The sequence below is a fragment of the Aphanomyces astaci genome (genome assembly GCF_000520075.1).
Source record: "Aphanomyces astaci strain APO3 unplaced genomic scaffold supercont1.5, whole genome shotgun sequence".
NCBI lineage: Eukaryota > Oomycota > Saprolegniomycetes > Saprolegniales > Verrucalvaceae > Aphanomyces > Aphanomyces astaci.
This window is the reverse complement of record NW_009798268.1, coordinates 225,236-242,943: the sequence shown is the minus strand read 5'-3', so window position 1 is coordinate 242,943 and position 17,708 is coordinate 225,236. Positions and strand designations below refer to the sequence as shown.

At 53.3% G+C, this 17,708-nt stretch overlaps 7 protein-coding genes across 9 annotated transcripts; 3 read left to right on the top strand and 4 right to left on the bottom strand.

Annotated features, from left to right (window-relative positions):
* Positions 1-229: 229 nt before the first annotated feature.
* On the bottom strand, positions 230-2,003 carry H257_02863 (hypothetical protein). The gene has a single exon (XM_009826686.1). It carries the CDS (start codon positions 1,902-1,904, stop codon positions 348-350), a length of 1,557 nt encoding a protein of 518 aa, XP_009824988.1. The 5' UTR covers positions 1,905-2,003; the 3' UTR covers positions 230-347.
* Positions 2,004-2,767: 764 nt separating this feature from the next.
* Positions 2,768-5,334, top strand: H257_02862. 2 transcript variants are annotated; one of them, XM_009826684.1, is made up of 9 exons: positions 2,768-3,000; positions 3,076-3,321; positions 3,377-3,432; positions 3,484-3,556; positions 3,637-3,789; positions 3,846-4,180; positions 4,239-4,350; positions 4,412-4,530; positions 4,597-5,334. In XM_009826684.1, the coding sequence occupies exons 1-9, from the start codon at positions 2,869-2,871 to the stop codon at positions 5,279-5,281; spliced, it is 1,911 nt and encodes a 636-aa protein (XP_009824986.1). In that variant the 5' UTR covers positions 2,768-2,868; the 3' UTR covers positions 5,282-5,334. The 2 variants fall into 2 exon arrangements, with proteins under 2 accessions (XP_009824986.1, XP_009824987.1); XM_009826685.1 differs by lacking the exon at positions 2,768-3,000 and having other exon boundaries at positions 3,041-3,321.
* Positions 5,335-5,381: 47 nt separating this feature from the next.
* Positions 5,382-8,487, bottom strand: H257_02861 (hypothetical protein; the record flags this gene model as incomplete). Its single annotated transcript, XM_009826683.1, has 6 exons — positions 5,382-5,397; positions 5,445-5,590; positions 5,649-7,149; positions 7,235-7,328; positions 7,437-7,524; positions 7,576-8,487. The coding sequence occupies 6 exons, from the start codon at positions 8,485-8,487 to the stop codon at positions 5,382-5,384; spliced, it is 2,757 nt and encodes a 918-aa protein (XP_009824985.1).
* Positions 8,488-8,679: 192 nt separating this feature from the next.
* On the top strand, positions 8,680-10,207 carry H257_02860. Of its 2 annotated transcripts, XM_009826681.1 has the most exons (7): positions 8,680-8,779; positions 8,823-9,139; positions 9,196-9,372; positions 9,435-9,482; positions 9,534-9,587; positions 9,657-9,872; positions 9,947-10,207. In XM_009826681.1, the coding sequence occupies exons 1-7, from the start codon at positions 8,707-8,709 to the stop codon at positions 10,097-10,099; spliced, it is 1,038 nt and encodes a 345-aa protein (XP_009824983.1). In that variant the 5' UTR covers positions 8,680-8,706; the 3' UTR covers positions 10,100-10,207. The 2 variants fall into 2 exon arrangements, with proteins under 2 accessions (XP_009824983.1, XP_009824984.1); XM_009826682.1 differs by having other exon boundaries at positions 9,196-9,482.
* Positions 10,208-10,299: 92 nt separating this feature from the next.
* Positions 10,300-11,549, bottom strand: H257_02859 (hypothetical protein). Its single transcript, XM_009826680.1, has 7 exons — positions 11,430-11,549; positions 11,296-11,374; positions 11,133-11,235; positions 10,982-11,078; positions 10,832-10,924; positions 10,520-10,770; positions 10,300-10,456 (listed from the first exon to the last, which is right to left on the bottom strand). Exons 1-7 carry the CDS (start codon positions 11,532-11,534, stop codon positions 10,381-10,383), a joined length of 804 nt encoding a protein of 267 aa, XP_009824982.1. The 5' UTR covers positions 11,535-11,549; the 3' UTR covers positions 10,300-10,380.
* Positions 11,550-11,792: 243 nt separating this feature from the next.
* Positions 11,793-16,036, top strand: H257_02858 (hypothetical protein; the record flags this gene model as incomplete). Its single annotated transcript, XM_009826679.1, has 10 exons — positions 11,793-12,119; positions 12,190-12,495; positions 12,542-12,799; positions 13,081-13,452; positions 14,548-14,635; positions 14,694-14,840; positions 15,156-15,534; positions 15,578-15,654; positions 15,783-15,890; positions 15,960-16,036. 10 exons carry the CDS (start codon positions 11,793-11,795, stop codon positions 16,034-16,036), a joined length of 2,139 nt encoding a protein of 712 aa, XP_009824981.1.
* H257_02857 (hypothetical protein) lies at positions 15,886-17,523 on the bottom strand. Its single transcript, XM_009826678.1, has 5 exons — positions 17,025-17,523; positions 16,693-16,973; positions 16,554-16,628; positions 16,215-16,304; positions 15,886-16,077 (listed from the first exon to the last, which is right to left on the bottom strand). Exons 1-5 carry the CDS (start codon positions 17,518-17,520, stop codon positions 16,033-16,035), a joined length of 987 nt encoding a protein of 328 aa, XP_009824980.1. The 5' UTR covers positions 17,521-17,523; the 3' UTR covers positions 15,886-16,032.
* Positions 17,524-17,708: the final 185 nt, after the last annotated feature.

The following is a 17,708-nucleotide window of genomic DNA, read 5'->3' as shown; positions in this document are numbered from 1 at the left end:
ATTTTTCCTCGTCCTTGTACGTCGTCGTGTCAGTATATATATATATAGTGTATTTCCTTCAAATTTCCCATTTTTGCCGCCCCGTTTACTGAACCTCACTGCAACCTGACCGCAACATTTGATTGGCTACCAATTAATCGGTAGAATGGGCATGGAAAGTAGAAAGACTATTCTAGCCAATCAGTGAAAAGAAATTATTTCAGATCGACCAATCAAATGCCGTGGTGAGGTTCAGTAAGATTCGATTGCGCGGGTCCGGAAATAAATTCGTCCCGAATCTACAATAATTAATAGGCAAAATAATCTAAATATGTTGTTCTTCTCTATCTATTTCTCGGTCAGGTATGCTACTGCCGGCCAAAGAACCGCGACAGGAACCGCGTCCGCAGGCGCTGGAACCCCCCCGGCTGCTTGCGGCTGCCTGCCGTGGCGCTGGATTGTAGTGCTGCCACGTCATTCGGATCGTACACGTGCGCCCGTTCGTCCAGGAACGAGCTGTAGTCCACGATGGGCGTCACGGCGTACGTTATCCGCTGACTCAAGTGCAACATGGCGACCTTGGCGAGTCGCTGGAGGGAGCGCAGGTCAACGTGTCCGGCTTGGCGCACCACCGTGTCCATCACAAACACAGTACCAATGACATGTCCGTCCGCGGTGACGACGGGCACCGCCGCCACGAACCGGACGGGGTTGGTCCGCCGTTTCACGAGCGGGTGCTTGCGGAAGCGGGCGTCGTCTGCCGCGTTGAGCACAACCAGCGGCCGCGTGGACGCCACGACATGCACGCAGAACTCGGCGACGTCGGCCAAGTCGACGGTGTCGTCGTCGCCCAGATGCGAAGCCTTGAACCACTGCTTGTCCTCGTCCAGAAGTGACACGCCGGCGATGGGGCACTGCATCAACGTGGACGCGAGCCCGCTGATCCGATCGAACACGAGCTCGGACGGCATGTCGAGAATGTCCAGGGTGCGCAGGGCTTCTTGGCGGGGGTTCAAGGGGAGGGCGTGGGGCGGCGGGGGGACGCCCGACTCGTGGTGGACCGTGTGGTGGTTGAACGGTTGGTACTGGTGGATGGAGGATGGCTGGCGGAGGTGCCGATGGGGGGGCGGGGCCCCCCGCACTTCGCTCACGGCTGCCCGTCGGCGGTCTTCGAGGTGGTTCATGGCCATTTTGGCAATCTTGACGAGAATCGCCACGTCCACAGCCTCTTCCGCATTGTGGCCATACACAAACACGGTGCCCAGGACGAACCCAGCGGGGTTTACGAGCGGGGCGCCGGCGTAAAACTGCAAGTTGGCCGGACCCGTCACGAGCGGATTCATGTAAAACCTCTTGTCAAGGGATGCGTCCAGCACGACCAGCGGCGACGGCGACGCGATCGTGTGCGCGCAGAACGCCACGTTGCGTGGGATGACGGTCTGCTTGAGTCCGATGCTGCTCTTGCACCACTGGCGCGACTTGTCGAGGAAGGAAATGCCGCCGATGGGAACTTTGAGAGCTTTCACCACCATGGCGCAGAGCATGTCGAACACGTGCTCAGGTGTCGTGTCCAGCACTTCGTAGCTGTCGAGGACGTTCAGTCGCTCTGCTTCGTGAGGCAGCACCGGCGGAGCCTCCCACGGGTACGGCCAGCTGTTGGTTGACGAGTGCGTGAGCCGTGGACCACGTGGCGGCGGTGGGTCGTCATGGTTGGGCGGTGCGAGTTGCGGGTCAGGGGACGGATAATCGTCTGCGGAGAACTCTTGCGATGCAAAGAAGGCTTTGAACGGCGACCCAGGACTCGACGACAGGTTGTCGTTGTGGTGGTGGTCTCTCAGGCTTCGTCTGGTGTAGCTGATGCTGCGGCGCTGCTGGGCCATGTTGTGGCTAACGCTGCGTTGGTTGCCGTGAAGAATCGTAGACATAGTATCTACGGTGTCGTCTGCCAACCAAGCAGTCGACGACGAATGGCCACAACGATGTCCTCTCAGCACGTGAATGTCTATTGAAACACTTGCCCTCCCATTACATCTGGCGCATGTGTTATTGGTGGAAAGGTGACATTACCCTGAATTGGCTTGTTTAAGGTATTTCAGATTTTAGTACACGCTCAACAAGGAGCCACGTCATGACTATTTCAAGCGAAATTCCGTTTCGGGAGCCAAGTGCGCAGGATTCGTAGGGTATTTCAGTGAGCAAGTCGCCAGTTCGTGGCCTTTACCGCAGAGCACACACCAAGATGCGCCATAGACAACCAACCCAGCTGGTGGGAGACGTCACCATTAGCTCATTGCCGCCATTCCAATTACGCACATCGAAGCGTCTCTTGCTGCGGACTTGACCTCACCGTGCAAATGTACTCTTAAGTGCAAAGTCTCGTCTTTAGACGTACTGTAACAAGACTTCAGGCGTACACAGTCCAAGTGCGCTGTGGTGTACATACATCCAGCAGATTTCGTACCTGATTCGTACACTGTTGGATGCTTGTCAATCCATACTACTAGTATTCGTAGGACTGCTTATTAGGACATACTACTAGTATTCGTAGGACTGATTAATTGAGTTTGGATTATCATTTTTAAGACAATCCTCGCGAGGGCCGACACTAGTTACCGTAGAGTTAGCAAACAGCGTGGAGCACATGAACTCACTTGGTTGACCTAACAAACAGAGGTCCGCTTCGAGAATGTCCATGCATGCGCTATATATACCCCAATCGTCTTGTGTGCCTGTAACCTGCCAGACTCCTTCGAAAATTTAGAGGCATCGCTATAACAATACCGTTCTCCCTGTACCTGTCACCTCATTGCTGGCTGTTATTCAGTGCGAGGTTCGGGTAACGGCCAGTTACACTTCCAGTTGAAACGTGCGAATGCTGTGGACTTGTTCATGGACATTGGGGCGACGCAAGAGTTGACGCGCCTGCTATTGCTTGAGGGCGACCCACCAAGTAAATCCGATGAGCGAGTAGTCTGCCCGACCCCCTCGACCCCACCAACCAACAATGTCGTGTCGGTGGAGGTGCGTACATCTTCCTCTAAAGGGGACGGAACTCATACCAGTAGTATTGGTCATCGTTGTCATGGAGTGCATCAGTTTGTGACGAGGTTGGCCCAGCGATTGTCTGCGTCGCAAGACCGCATTGCCAAATTGGGGCGCATCGAAAAAGCCATCGCCGACTTCCACGGCGAGGTGGTCGCCCTCGTCGGGCACTTGGACTCGTCATCCGCTGACGACAAGGCGACGGCAGTGGCCCCCCCGTCCATCACCACAGACGGAGACACGTTAGCGTTGGTCCATTCGTTGCGAATGTACATGCGTATGCAGCTGGCTTTTCGCGATGTAAGATTGAATGGGTGCATGGTGGGTACCTAGACATCCGTATCTTGGGCCTTAGGACTACGAAGCCACGCTCAAGGCGTCCCTGAAAACTGTATCCTCCGCCAAGCACAAGTACAGTACCCAAGATAGATTGACGACTTGTTGTGAGAACGGTGGATATAGGGACGAGTTGAGTGCCAAGGCTCACGTGGCGCAGCTAACACTCGAGCGCGATGCACTACTTGTGCACAATCAGGTGTGCCCATCGAATAAACCAATCCGATTCCATGGCGTGTATATGGATGACCATGGGGCTGACATTGCTGGACGACGTAGACGTTATCGAAGCAAATGGACGAAACGGAAGCTATGAAAGCGCTTGTGACCGTTCAATCGATGCAGGCGCTAGAGCAGTCGCGCGCGGCCACAGAACATGTGCTGCACCAACTGGCCGATGTGCGCGTGGAACTCAAAACTGCCCTCGACACGGTTGGTCCCGTTGAACCCCATCACCGAACATATATCACCACGTTCTTGGCGTGTAGGGTCGTTGGCAAGCGGCCCAGCTGGACGACAAAGAACAAGCGAATGGGTTGCTAACGCAGAAGATCGAATCGCTGATGCGAAACACACATGGGGGTGGGGGGGACCAACAGTCGAAAGGTCGCGTGGAGGGAGGGGGGGCTGCTGTAGGGGGCAACATGAAGGGGGTTAGCTCGCTGGACGCCGACATGCGACAAGCGAACCTCAAGATTTCGCACTTGGAGGCCGAGAACCACGCAAATCGCGACCAGATCAAGGACCTCAAGGCCAAGCTGCAAGGATACCTCGGCAGCGCCCATGCTGTGGCATTTACGCAGGCCCAAAAGGACGCCACGAGGTAGTAGAATTTCAATGGTAAGTGTGTGGCACCACAACTCCATATCGTTGTTGGGCAGGTTCAAGGAGCGCGTAAAAGATGTCGAGGGGAAATTAGCGGCGGCGGAGGCAGTCGTGATGAAAACAAGGGGCCAATTGGCGGAAAAAGGCACACGCCTCCAAGCGCTGCAGGTACATAATCAAACGTAGTAGGATGGGGCGCGCTCGTATTTCTATATGTATACATGGGAAGGCGGAATACGACAAGATATTCACGGCGCTGCAACGGGAGAGTGACAAGAAGCAAGCCGCCACGTCCACCCCCGAATCTGTATCAGCCGACGAGGCCAGCCGCTTGGCCAACGACAACCAGTACGAATGCGACGACGACATTGCTTTTCCCCCCGCCCCGCTAGAAATCACTCCCCTCATGTGTAGATATGTGACGGGGTTTTACCGAACCAAGCTGGAACATCAAGCCGCGGAAATCCTCGGCCTTCGCAAACAAATCAAAAAGATGCTGACGCTGCAGCACCAAACGTACTTTGATCATTCGTTGCACAAGAAGGAGCATCTCCGCCTGCTCACGCGGTACGCCGAGCTCAAACGATTGGACGACAAAAACAGCACGAGTCCCATCATCGCATCCCCGACCAACAACCAGAGCATGCGACATCGTCACGCAGTGTCTACTCCATCATTGCACTCTGGAGATGGTGAGGCCCGCAAAGTTGACAGGAAGCAACTGGTGCGACGAAATCAGTTCCTCGAACGGTTTTTCAGGGAGCATTGCGGGGATGGCGACGCCCTCGACAACCATCCCATGGCTCGGTCGCCACCCCAATCAAAGTTAAAGCATAGAGCGACTACTACTAGTACTACTAGTACTCCCATCATCCCTACCCCCCCATCGACCGCACTGCAGTCCGTGGTCACGACCACGACTATCCCAGTGCCCATGACTGGGACCCCACCGTTTACACCTCCCCCCCGGCTAAATACCCCCACGACGAAGCCAAAACCATCCAAACGGCCAGCGTCGGCGGCGGTGGCAAAACCCAAACAAGTGGGGGACCCAAGACAGTCGTTTGTCGTTGGCGCGTTGGTAGCCAAAGACATTTAAAACGGAGTACATATTCCCCACTCAGACCAAAGAGCACAATGGATTTGACTCTGTATTTTCACGGATTCTTCCTGCAAAACACGACAGCAACACGGATTTGTCAGTAGGCAACGACCCTAATAGGGACAACCGGCACGCAGCAGCTACATGTGACAATCCCAACGTGTCGGCCACTGACAGCAGCCCCACGTCACATCCACTTTGCATCACTCGATGAACCAACGTCCGCTCACACAGCGCCACGCAGCCAGCGAGGTCTAGCGCAACGCTGGCTTGAGCAATGTCAACTAGCATGTCGACTGGAAGGTCCTACAATACGTTTTGCTTAGATATAGTTACAACATAATAAGTCGTAAACACATCGTACCACCAGCTCCGCCAGTGTCTCAGTGTACATGAATTCAAGCACAAAGTCGACCACTTTGGTTGTAAAAGGCAGCGAGTACTCGGTATGATTCAAGTTGAAGTGGGCTCGGAGAACGGGGGAGGCGGCGGACACGACTGCGCGATGGCATGTATGGACATTCGATGGCTGGGAGCCGCCGCCGCCTTCGGCGATTAAAGCGACGTTGGCCAGCCATTGGTTGGCCAGGAGCTGTCTTCTGTCATGTCGCCACGTGTCGATCACACGTGCTGCCACGTCATCGCAATCGCTGTCACGACAAGCCAGCGTTCCGAGATGGGTCTCCAGCTCTCGAAAGTCGCGAGGAGTCAGCGCTTGCTGCAGCGTGGCCAGACATAGGCGTTGCAGGTCAAACAGCAGCAACGAATTGGCCAACACGAGTAACTCGACCAGTTCCTCCCCATTCTCTTCGACGTTGCTAAGCAAGTTGCTGCACCCCCCGTGGTACAAGTACGCCTTGACCAGCGTCCACGTCGACCTCGTCGCGTCGATGGCCAGTGACGACGTCGACGTGGCCGCCGCCCACGGACCACACAATCGAGCGCGAAGGGACGGGCAGTGACCGACTAAAAGTGCAATGTGCACTGCGTCCACCTGTCCGTCCACCGTACACACCACCGTCTGCATGTCGGACGTTGTTGTTGCTGGCAACCACGTACTAGGCGCAGCAACCAGCGGCGGCAACGCCATCGGCGTGTGCGCTTTGACGAATGCGATACAGTCTGCGTCCAATGAGCAGCCCGCCGCAATGAGCTCCCGAACGCACGGGATCTGGTGCGTTCGCACGGCCACGTACAGCGCCGAGTGGAGTCGGCGGTTGCGTTCGTTGGGGACCCCTCCGTGCGCCAAGAGTCGGGCGACGGCGTCCGCGTTTCCCAAATGGATGGCCAGGAACAGCGGCGTTTGGAGCGCCTTGTTTTCGGCTGCGTGGAGGGCTTTTCCGTGTTGGGACGACTGGATCAACGCCCGCAGCAGCGCGTTCGTGACGCGGACGTGGCGGACGGCCGCATGTAGAAGCGAATCGCCGAAGACTTTGTCCACAACCAGCCACTCGGAAGGTGGCAAGTATGGCACGAGTAACTCGACGGCATCGACGTGCCCTGTACACACGGCCTGGTACAAGACGGACAGCAGCGCAGTCGTGGGCGATGCTGATTGGCTGGTGTTGGCAGCGGTGGGGTACCCATACACGAGCAACTTCTGCGCCAAAGCCAAGCCCGGCGACAGCAACGACTCGTACAACGGAGTGTGGCCGTCGTGGTTGGCCACCAAAGGCGACGCCCCGGCCACGAGCAGCAAACGCACCACGTCCATCCATTCCACATACGCTTTTGATTGGCTGCACGGAGGCGGCTTGGAAGCCGCGCTTCGAACGGCCAAGAGCAACGGCGTGTCGCGGCGGCGGTTGCGCCCGTCGACTTTGCTCTTGGGCAACAACACTTTCACCACGGCGACGTGGCCTTCCCTATACCGCGAACGATCACGTAAGCACGTGGAATGTGATACATATATCAGATGATGACGTTATCATCGTGACGCTATAAACGTACCGACAGGCCACGTGAAACGGGGTATTCCCGTGTTTGTCGACGGCGGCGGGACTGGCCCCCAACGAAAGCAACAGCCGGACAGTCGACGGGTGTCCTACACCATATAGTACAGATTAGACGACGTGACGATGACGTTATCACAGCTCAAATGACGTTATCATAGTGAAGATGACGTTATCACAATGTAGGTACGGTTTCGCACCGTTCGCGGCAGCGGCGTGCAAAGGCGTGAGTTTTTTGCGGTCGCGTGCGTCGAGGCCGTCGCCGAGGCCATGCAGCAGCGTGAGGACCTACGTCGTACACGAAATGACGTGGCAGCTTGTGGTGACAGTGCAAAGTACCGAATCGTGTCCGTGGGCGGCGGCAACATGCCATGCATTCCGGCGGTCGTCGTCGCGCTCGTCCCACAAGAGGAGTGCGCGGTGGGTCGTCAAGTGCGTGGACAGCGCGGTAAAGTCCTCGAGCGTCAGGTGCGCCGAGGTTAGAATGCGTGCCGCCATGGTTCGCCAAGCCTCGCGCAACTGGGAATGGGCACTTGGTACTTCAAGTGCCACTGCCGTCGACGCTTGGGGTCGAGGTGCTGTGATTCGATGACATCGATTCGCTGCATTGTCACCGATTTCGTCATCGTAGTTACTTTGGCGACCATGCACTTTGGATTGTGCAGCAACGTGAAAGAAATACCCCGGCGATCGACCCTGCGCATCTTTCCTCGTCAATGCTGGTTGTGACAATGGCGTTAGGTCGGCGAAGTCGTCCTGTGTCGTCGATGGCGAGCTAGGAAGAGGAGGCTGTGACGGCGGCGCGCGCCACTCGGACACGCGCGTCTTGGTATGCCTTCGCCTCGTGGTCGACTGGACTGGTACAAGTTGATCTGGGGCAGTGGTTAAGGTTTGTTGGGGTGGCTCCACTTCGACGACTGTGTTAGCATGGACGAGCGAAGGCTTGGAGACCTTGGACAGAAGGACAAAGCCTGCAGGAACGGAAGGTGGCGGCGATGGCGGCAACAACGGAGCACGAGTGGGCGTGGCGACGACAGTATGAAAGGTCAATGGGGTGGTAGTCGTCGTTGTTGGCTTCTTCGGCCGTCGGAGCTTGGAGGTTGTCAAGGATGGGTACTCATGGCGGAAGACCGCTTCATGCTTGGGAACAAACTCGGTCGCGTGGATGTTCAATGACACGGTTGACGCAGGAAGAATGGACAAAGGTCGGTCGGATGCTCGACGAAGGTTGGCGTCGTTCCCGCGGTTCATGCGATTTAGTGTCCTTCATTAAAGTACGCTTTTCAATGATTAAATTACGAAGGCTATTCGTCGAGGTCCTGAATCATCGAATGATTTGTATTTGTATACCACTGAAGCTTGCCGCTAAAGTTATCGTTTTAAATCATTTTCCTCTTCGATGAAGTTGCGTACTTTCGAAAATGTTGGCCAATCACAAGCTGGCGACGGTTTCGCGAGAGCAGTTGCAACATGGCGGCCGCGGAACTGGACCGCCACGTCCGTGTGCAGCGAGCGCTGGACCAAGTAAATGGCATCTCCATATGTACGTCCTTTTTTCCTTTGCGGCAAATGATCACCCAACCCAGCGCGGATCTACAACGACGCGTTGGCCCAGAACAAGGCCAAAAAGTCTGCCAGCGAGCCGTCTTTTGAGGAGCGCATTGAAGCCATCATGATGAAGACGCAAGAGATCGCGCAACGTCTGCAGCTGTCCCAGCGACAATGCCTCGATAGCTTTGACTCGTTGGGGGTGGAGGACGACTGCATTGACGACGACGACGACGAGTCCGTCGATGGGTTCACGATCATGGACGACAATGCCCATGCGTCCCATTCATTCAAGCGGCAACTGAGTCGCTTCCTCCTCTTACCGCGGTCGCTCAGCCAGCGCGAGATGGAAGAGGTTCCGTTGAAATGACTGTATTGATCCCTGTGACATGCTCACGACGATGTGTCCAGATCACAGACATGGTGCTCCTCGAAGTGAACAACACTCCCGACCACAGCATCCTCATGCATGAAATCGGGTCACTCATCGACGAACACGTGCTCACTCCCCGAGATGACGTGTCCTCCCCTTCCTGCGACGACGACGGCCAACGTCACCACCGCGACTCGCTGTCAAAGCGCCGTCAGGTGAGCATCACCACCACCAAATGTCCATCACCACCATCAACTGTCCATTCCATGTGCATTAGAAAGACCTGCCCAAGCTCGACATTCAGCCGCTGTGTGCCGTCGATATGGTTTGGCCTCAGTCTTCCCCCTTGCTTAGTAGCTCAACTGTATTGGGTTAGGCGCAACGGCATATGTTCAAATCCGCCAACAAGCTCCACTCCTTGTCGTTTCGCGTACAATATATATCTATATGTCTCGTCTTTATGACGTTATCGTATGACGATATCGTATATGCGACACAGGGCGGGTTTGACGAATCCCATGCCAAAGGCCTGACGTCGTCCCTCACGTCGAAACCAACGATGCGGTCGCTCTTTGGACGCAGTGACAGCGTGGCGAGTAGTCTCCAGCGCAGTCCAACCTACCGCGGCGGCAGTCCCAGTGCCCGCGGCGGGGTTTCCAAGGCTGAGCTCGACGCTGCCGACGTCGCGGCCAAGGAGGCGGCGTGGAAGATGCAAGTAAGTATGCATGTGTGTGTACACACACATTCCTTGCTAACGTGTTATGGAATGATGGTAATGGACGTGGTTAGGTCAAGGAAGACTACATCATGTGGCTGCGCGCCAAGGCGGAAGCGGCGGCGGCTAAAGCCAAGTCCCGCAAGGACGAGCGAGTAACCCGCAAGAAGAAGAAGCCGCGGTGGCTTCTACTGTACGAGCAAGGGCGGCTGCAGCAGCAGCACTAGGACGACCACCACCAGGTCGAGTAGACGATCAAAAATGATGAAAAATTAGCCAATTTACTGAAAAATTAACCAAAAAGCTGCCTGGAATACTATAAAAAAACACTACGCCATGACAATAACAATTCGATAAAATGTCGGGACCCCGAATACTAGTAAATATATCATTCGTAGTAGTACTACTAGTATTCCTAAATGTATCATTAGTAGTTAGTAGTGGCCGCCACAATGGCGAGATCTATTACAGAGTTAATTTGCCTCCAACAGAACTCCTCCATATATGCTTAAACGATGCGGTCGAGTTCCGTAGCATACGACAGAGTCTCCCGCACCAAGCGAAGCGATGGAATGTCCGCCGCGCTACGCAGTCATGACGAGAAGGTTAGCGGGAGTGACTAGACGATGGAGATGGATGGTACATACCCCAAGTGCTTGGTGGGAGCTTGAAACCACACGACGTCGCCCGTGACAGTCCACTCGGGCTTGTTGGCCACGACGTACGCTTGGAACTCGGGCAACGACGCGAAGATGAGCATCTTGGCGGCGTCGGCCACCGCCAACGACGGGTACGCGACTTCGGCGCAGTCGGCAATCGCTTCGCGGACCGTTTGCAGCAATTGGGACATAAACCACTTGAAGTACGGGTTGGGTTCGTTTGTGCGGGCTTCCAAGACCTAACATATACGCGAGTCGTCATGCAGGGGATGGGGGGTAGGTTGGAGGAGGCGCGTGTACCTTATTGTAGCTGCCTTCCATGAGGTACTGCTCCAACTTCATGGAGAACGCAATGTTCGGGTCGGCGCGGCCTTCGCTCGGAAGGATTTCCAGCTACATGGCATGGATCGAGATGTGAAGTAAGATGCGCTCGAACGGACAGGTATGTACCTCGCCGTGGAACTCGGCCATGCGGTTCTCCACGAGCAAATGGAGCAATCGCGTGCCAAGCAGAGGGTAATGCAGGGGTGACTTTGGTAGTTGGTCGCTAGTGATGGGTAACATCAACATGGAGAGAGCGAGCGCATGGAGATATGAGTACCCGAACGAGTTGTAGTACACCTTAAGTTGCGTGATGTTGCGTTCGAAGGCAGGGATGTCTTCTTCCTTCACGCTCATGATCGTCGCACTTTCCAAGACATCACCTGGACATACACCGTCAGACTTCCGTTGTATATCCCATCGCAAAGTAATATAGTACGTACGTGCAAGCTTGCGTTCTTGCACTGCCGTCGGCGATTCTGTGGTGGTGGGGGGCAAGCTGGGCAGTTGGATCAGCGCGATCTACATGGAGTACCCCTCAGAATATGGAGCTGACACATGTGATGCAGCGGTCTACCTTGAGGTTGCGCAGAATATCCTTGGCTTCCTTCAACGAGGCCGGTCCAGCAGGATTCTCAACGAGTGCCCGCAGCTTACTCGCCTCACGTTCCAAGTGATCCATGATATTTGAGTGTATTCTCGTTTGAAAGCAGAAGATCGGGTTGGCCGAAGGCCATCCATAGATTATATATTATACACGACATAATAAACAAAAGCTTGGTTTTGATGCATGCAAACGACAATTACGGATATAAACTATACCAGTTCATACCAAACACCTTGAATATTGTATATCGCTTAGAAGAAGTAGTATATGTCATCGATTTGGGGTGTGCATTTGAGACCAGAGGACTTATCGGCGGCAATTATGAGCGCATTGATGGAAGGCGGGCCGATGCTGTCGGATGACAGTTCCGAAGAAGACGAGCCCATCTCCGTACCGACACAGCATGCAGTGACCCATGGAGATGTCGACATGGGTGGTGGTGGTGGGCTGGATGACGATAACGAAGACGACGCGTCAGCTGCAGACGACCCGACAGTGGGCAAACATCCCAAGCTGCGGCGACTGTATGCCGCGGCGCGCAAAGAGCCATGGAACATTGACGCGTGGTTAAACTTCATTTACGAAGTGCAGCAGAGCTTCCAGCACGTGGAGGAAGCCCGACCGTTCTACGTCATATTCCTGGAGCAATTCCCCACTTCGGTACGCGCGCATGTCGATGTAGAGGTCTATACGACCCCAATGCTGACGCCACTGCGTGCTGCTTATGTAGGCGTATTGGTGGAAGCAATACGCAGACCACGAATGGCGCGCGAACCAGCTGGAGAACGTCCGGGAGATCTTCAACAAGGCATTGCACGAACTCAAGCTGCCGCATGTCGACCTCTGGTCGTTCTACCTCCAGTTCACCAAGAGCACAGTCATGGACGTGTTAACCGACGCCAGTTCCCCCGAGGACAAGAAGCGCGCGCGTCAGACGATGGCGGAAGCGTTCGAGACGGCGCTGGACCGCGTCGGCATGTCGATCCATTCCAATGGGATTTGGACACAATACCTCCATTTTCTCAAAGACGACAAGGTACGTCCCGTGTTGCGTATATCGTACCCGATATATGTATATATAGGAACCGACGGCGATCTTCTCAATCCGCAAAGTGTTTCAGCGCGCACTGTCCATCCCCATTTTCCATCTGGACACGCTCTGGAAAGAGTACGAGCAGTTCGAAAAGGCCATCCCGAACAACGAAGTGTTGGCTCAAAACGTATTCAAGGTCCTCCGACCCAAAGTCGACGCCGCCAAAGCCATCTTCAAGGACCGGAAGGCGCTCGTGGACCCGCTAGACCTGGACGCACTCCCGTCGCACACCAACACCAACCCCCAGGTAAAGTACTAGTACTAGTAATAGTAGTACTACTACTAGTAGTTCTCGCCTTGATCCGCCTTTTCCTTCTCGATCTTCCCATTGTCCCTATCTATCTCTCCATGGCACTCGCATGAACCACATTCTACTATCTATATACATGGCCATGATATATGCGATGGATTGATGACCTTCATGTTGGCCCCATAACAACATACAAGTGGATGTCATCCCCATATAGTTTGTATGCATATTCGTCCTATATTGGAGAGGCTAAGGATGCTAAAATGGTATCGTAATAGATTGATGCTTGGAACAAATGGATCGAGTTTGAACTGGCCAACCCTGAGCGCGTGGAGCGACCCAAATGGAAGGCCAAGGTCCGGTACGCCCTGGAATCGTGCCTCGCATGCCGCCGGTTCTCGGCCGAAGTCTGGTTCCAGTACGCCATGCTCGAGCTGCCGGACGTGGCCGCCGCGTCCGCCGTCTTCCGCCTCGCGGTGGCCGCGATGCCCCAGTCTTGTCTTGTACGCTTTGCCTTCGCCGATCACTTGGAAACCCACGCGCTCGTGGATGACGCTCGCGCCGTCTACGAAGCCGCCCTCGAAGCGCATCCTTCCGCCATCACGTACATCACGTACATGCGGTTTGCACGACGGGCATTTGGCAACAAGGTACGTACGTACGTACCACCAAGTGTCTATACCTTGATGACATGGATGCATTTGACTGCCGAATGTCCAGCATTACGAGGAGTCTATACCTATTTTTTTCTTTTTTTATAATTTATATTAGAAAAAATTAAATTTTATTAAATAAATATATAAATTCTATCTTTTTAATTTTTTGAATAATTAAATTAATATTTAAAGGTTTATTTCCCTATACCTTCATGACATGCACTTTGAGCCTCAAGTTGGGTACTTGCGCTGATTATTGTGCCCAAATCCATCGGTCGACATTTTGTACTGAGCTTCATTGGATGTAAATTTCTAGAGCCATTCCCAGCATTTGAATTCGATGGGGAATGGTTGAAGCGCGAGAATTTGATTGGCCACTTGATTTGTGTTGTGGGTTTTGATTGGTCGATCATTGATGGTCTGCCGCCGCTTGGGCGGTGCAGCTCATTCGATTGTCAGCACCCCAAACTCAAATCGACTTACAAGATATGATGCATGCGATATATATATATGTTTGAGTTTGAACGGAGTGCCAAATATATATTCTTAATCTATTATATGATTGATTTCGCGTACGAATTTCCGGACCCCGTAAAGCTCCGATTGGTCAAAATCTGAAAATTACGCTTGGCTGATTGGCTACATTATTTGTTCTTTTGACTATGTGCATTCTGCGGAATGGATAAACCCAATCAAATATCACGGCGAATATTGTCGTATATTCGGTACAGATTTCCAGACACCGTCGAATCGAATGATCTCACCGCCTAATCACGATTCGACGCGATTGGCTAATCCATTTTTGTGTGGATTTGATTGGCTCTTGCAGAAAGAAGTACAAGTATATTCAACCAATCAGAATTCCCGCGTGATTCAAAATATTGATTCGACAAACCAGGCGAATTTTGGAAGTTTATAGCGAATTCACAATATTGATTTGTGATTGGTTTTACGAGTCGCGCAGAATGGGGAAATATGTAGAAAACTCAATATATATATTGTATCAAGAATAATGATATTGTGGTTTTGTTCTAGTATTACTAGTGTGTGTAAAGATGTCGTCCTTCATCTGAACCGACTACTTGGTAGGGGTTGGATGCATCGCGACTGATTTTCAAGCGCGCGCGGCGGGATGCCCGGGAAGGCGCATGCACATTCCACGTGTACACTGCCGCCGGTACATACGACTTCGACCAGGGAAAGATGGGGATTTCTAACATGACACGATTGTATAGCGCTGCTGGAGTTCCACGGCGGCATCGGCGACGACGGCAAGCAGATTGCGCTCAATATCTTCGAATTGGGACTCAAGAAATTCATCCACGAGCCCGAGTTTGTGCTGTCGTACGTCGACTTTCTTGGCCACACCAACGACGACAACAGTACGCCCCTCCTTCATCTATATCCATCCTCTTCATTTATATCCATCCTCTTCATCTATATCATCCTCTTCATCTATATCCTCTTCATCTCCTTCATCTATATCCATCCACTGCACATATATCCATGCTCTTCATTTATATCCATCCTCTTCATCTATATCATCCTCTTCATCTATATCCTCTTCATCTCCTTCATCTATATCCATCCACTGCACATATATCCATGCTCTTCATCTATATCTATCGTCTTCATCTATATCGATCCTCTTCATCTATATCGATCCTCTTCATCTATACTCATATTTGGCATTGTAGACATGCGGTCGTTGTTTGAAAAAGTGTTGAGCGTGATGCCGCCGGCCGTGTCCAAGCCTGTTTGGGACCGGTTCATCCGGTTCGAACAGACCATGGCGACTAACGGCGGCGACCTCACGAGTGTGATCCGGCTGGAGCAGCGGCGCGCCGCGGCCCTGCCCGACGACTCGACGACCAAGGGGTTGCTCGGCCTCGTGGATCGTTATGTGTGGATGCACCTGCTCCAAGACTCCAAGTCGGACGCCCTCTTCTTCGCCACGTATGGCACGTTGGCCGCGTCCCCCGCTGGTGCGTCCGACACGTCGGCCCCCCAACCCCCCCCCGCACCCCAAGCTTCGTCCGGCTCCATCAAGTCGTCGCTTCTCAAGTCGTCTGACATGTACATGCAACTACCGCGGTGCTCACTTCTAACGAGGCAGTAGGGTCTACCACGGCCCTCCCCTTCCCGAGTTTCTCAAGGCATTTGCAGCGCAACTCCCACTTGGTGTCACGTGGAACGGTGCGTGTGGCCATTTGGCATATATTCGTGGCCATTTGGCATGTATTCGTGACCATTCGGCATGTATTCGTGGCCATGTGGCATGTATTCGTGGCCATTCGATTGACTGGATGATGGGGGGGATGTAGGCCCGGTGGCAGACCCAGACATGGTGTTCCAAGCGCTATGTCGGGCGGACTTTCCATTGCGAGAAGACGTCGAGCGGCTGGATGCGATGGATGGGGGCGAAGCCAACGGTAAGTTGGACTGACCTATTTTGAAATATATTTATATATATATATATTTCTAATATCGCTCGACAACAGCACCGGTCGTGACCAAGCGACCGACCCACGACGTGTTTCGAGACCGACAAAAGCAACGCCTGGCCAAGTTAAGTTAAAGCGACTGGGCCAATTTCGCACGGAGAGTCGGTGGCGGCGTCTGCACAAACAAAACGACCCTTAACGCCCAATATAGCAGCCACATTCAAAACAAAACGACCCTTAACGCCCAATATAACAGCCACATTCAAAACAAAGTGCAAACAGCCCCAAGACTTGATGTACAAAGTAAGGTACCGATGATGGGGGCGCCGATGGTGCCGTGACGTTATCCTGCTCCATCAACGCATCAAAGCGTGACTTGGGTCGCTTCATCGCATGTTCCACCTACATGCCAACTTATATCATTCTATCATTTAAGAATATCATTCCATCAAAGCCATCCAATAAATATCATAATCTGTCGTTTCAAAATATCATTAAATATACTAGTAAAAAATAGTATTCATTTAAATATCCTTCAGTCAGTCAACTGTAAATATCTTTGCATGATTTAAATATTATAATGTCATTGAAATATTATTCTGGCATTGAAATATCATTCTGTCATTGAAATATCATTCTACACGTCTGTACCACATGGATGGTGTCCGTAGCTTGTTGCATCGTCATGGGTAACTTGGTATTCAGTTGGTCGATTTTGGCTGAAATCTATCATCGTCATACAGTGAGAGATGGGCAAGTCATAGGGGTGAGCGATGGACAGCCGACGAACCCGCGCAAACGTCGCTTTGACAGCGGCAATGTCTTCTTCCGAGTACTTGATGGAGGTACCATCGCTGTCCGCCACTGGCACTTTGGACGGGCTGGAGAGCGCCACCTCGAGGGCTTTGGCCTGGGCAGCAAAGTTGGCGTGCAGGATGTCCCGGATGGTGGTCGGAAGGCGCGACTGATGCGCATGGATGCGTTGTTCCGTGGCATGGATCTGCGCTTCCAGGTCCTTTATCCGAGCTAACGCGGCGGGATCGACGGGACTCTCTGTCTTTTTCGTCGACTCTATGCAGATGATCAAGTTGGATGTGTGTGAAGGGCGACAGGGGGGTGTACGGAGTTCGGTGGGAAAGTACACGCGCGCGAGGTGCGTGAACGTAGACGAACTCATCTCGTTCACATGGGCCTGCAAGACGGCGGCGATTTCGCGGCGACTTGCCTCGGGCATCTGAGGCTCCAGCGAGTTGATTTCCGTCAGCGCAATCTCACGAAGAGCTTTCATGCTTCGCCGTTGCGCGGCCTTCAGATCTGCAAACGTCACCGAGTTGGCGGAACGTGGGGATGATGGAGAAGGATGATCTTTCCGCTTCAACGCACTGGCTGCAGGAGTGGCACTTGGTGGCGTGACAGAGCCAGCTGCAGTGACGATACCAGCAGCGGCAATCTGTTGCTCAGAGGTAGTATTAGGTACTTCCTGTCGCGCTGCCACCGCCGCCACGTCCTTGTTCTGCGTCGTTTGGCCCTGCATATCCGGCGTGCTGGGTTCGTTCACAATGCTGGAAGTGTCTGTGGTATCTATTAACAAGGTTGACGCCGTCGCTTCCGAGCTCATGACGGTGACTTGAAAATTCAAATTCGTACGGATAATTGGGGAGGCATTATACGGATGCAAAGAACGCTGTAACCAGAGGTCGGTCACGTCAAGCTGCTGTAGCGCGTATGTACTCTAGGCCATCAAGGTCAAGCCAAATGCATTCCTCTTCAACACGGCTAGGTGAGTGTTTGCCAATGACTGGCGTT